Raw genomic sequence first — 840 nt, 5'->3', positions numbered from 1 at the left:
CGCGCCAGCTGGCGGCGCCGCACCCACCAGCCTATATAAGGACGCGCAGCGTAGCCCGGGCGCACTCGCTGGTGGTGGGCGCGCCGTGCTGAGCTCTTGGTCTCAGGGTGTTCGCCCGCGTCCCCTCCGCGCTCTCCGCTTGTGGATAACTTGCTGCTGTTTGATCGCACTATGACTCTGGAAGAAGTCCGCGGCCAGGACACAGTTCCAGAAAGCACAGACAGGTGGGTTTCAGGGCGCTGAGAAAGCAGCTGGTCAGTCGGCGACCGTCAGGGTTCTCTAGGGTGGGAATCCGCGGGATAGGAACCGAGCCCGGGGGTGCGGGCGTCAGATCCGGGTTCGGAGAGCCGGGGTGCGGGCGCCGAGCCGGGATTGGAGTGTGGTTGGAGTTGGGGAGCCCAGGGTGAGTCCCCGTGGCCGGGGCTCGGGATTCCGCCGCGCCCCACGGCCGTCCCCTGCTCACTGGCTGGCTCCTCCGCAGGATGCAGGGTGCCGGGAAAGCGCTGCACGAGTTGCTGCTGTCCGCGCAGCGTCAGGGCTGCCTCACTGCCGGCGTCTACGAGTCAGCCAAAGTCCTGAACGTGTAAGTGTAGACGCGGCCCAGGCTGGGAGACAGGGGCGGGGATGAATGGCGAAGAGACCGGCGGATGGGAGGGGTGGCGGCGGGAGAACTTGGCTCGCCGGTTCTGACCTTGGTCCCGGTCTTGCCCTCGCAGGGACCCCGACAATGTGACCTTCTGCGTGCTGGCTGCCGATGAGGAGGACGAGGGCGACATCGCGCTGCAGATCCATTTTACGCTGATCCAGGCTTTCTGCTGCGAGAACGACATCGACATAGTG

The 840-nt window shown here is 66.1% G+C and overlaps 1 protein-coding gene across 1 annotated transcript; it reads left to right on the top strand.

Annotated features, from left to right (window-relative positions):
• Positions 1-65: 65 nt before the first annotated feature.
• Positions 66-840, top strand: GADD45G (growth arrest and DNA-damage-inducible, gamma; the record flags this gene model as incomplete). Its single annotated transcript, XM_011948014.1, has 3 exons — positions 66-224; positions 482-583; positions 717-840. Coding segments are annotated over exons 1-3 (279 nt in total), but the record flags the coding sequence as incomplete, so codon positions are not given.

The sequence above is a fragment of the Colobus angolensis genome, unplaced genomic scaffold, assembly GCF_000951035.1.
Source record: "Colobus angolensis palliatus isolate OR3802 unplaced genomic scaffold, Cang.pa_1.0 Scaffold272, whole genome shotgun sequence".
In the NCBI taxonomy this organism is placed as follows: Eukaryota; Metazoa; Chordata; class Mammalia; order Primates; family Cercopithecidae; genus Colobus; species Colobus angolensis.
This window is presented reverse-complemented; position numbering and strand designations above follow the sequence as displayed.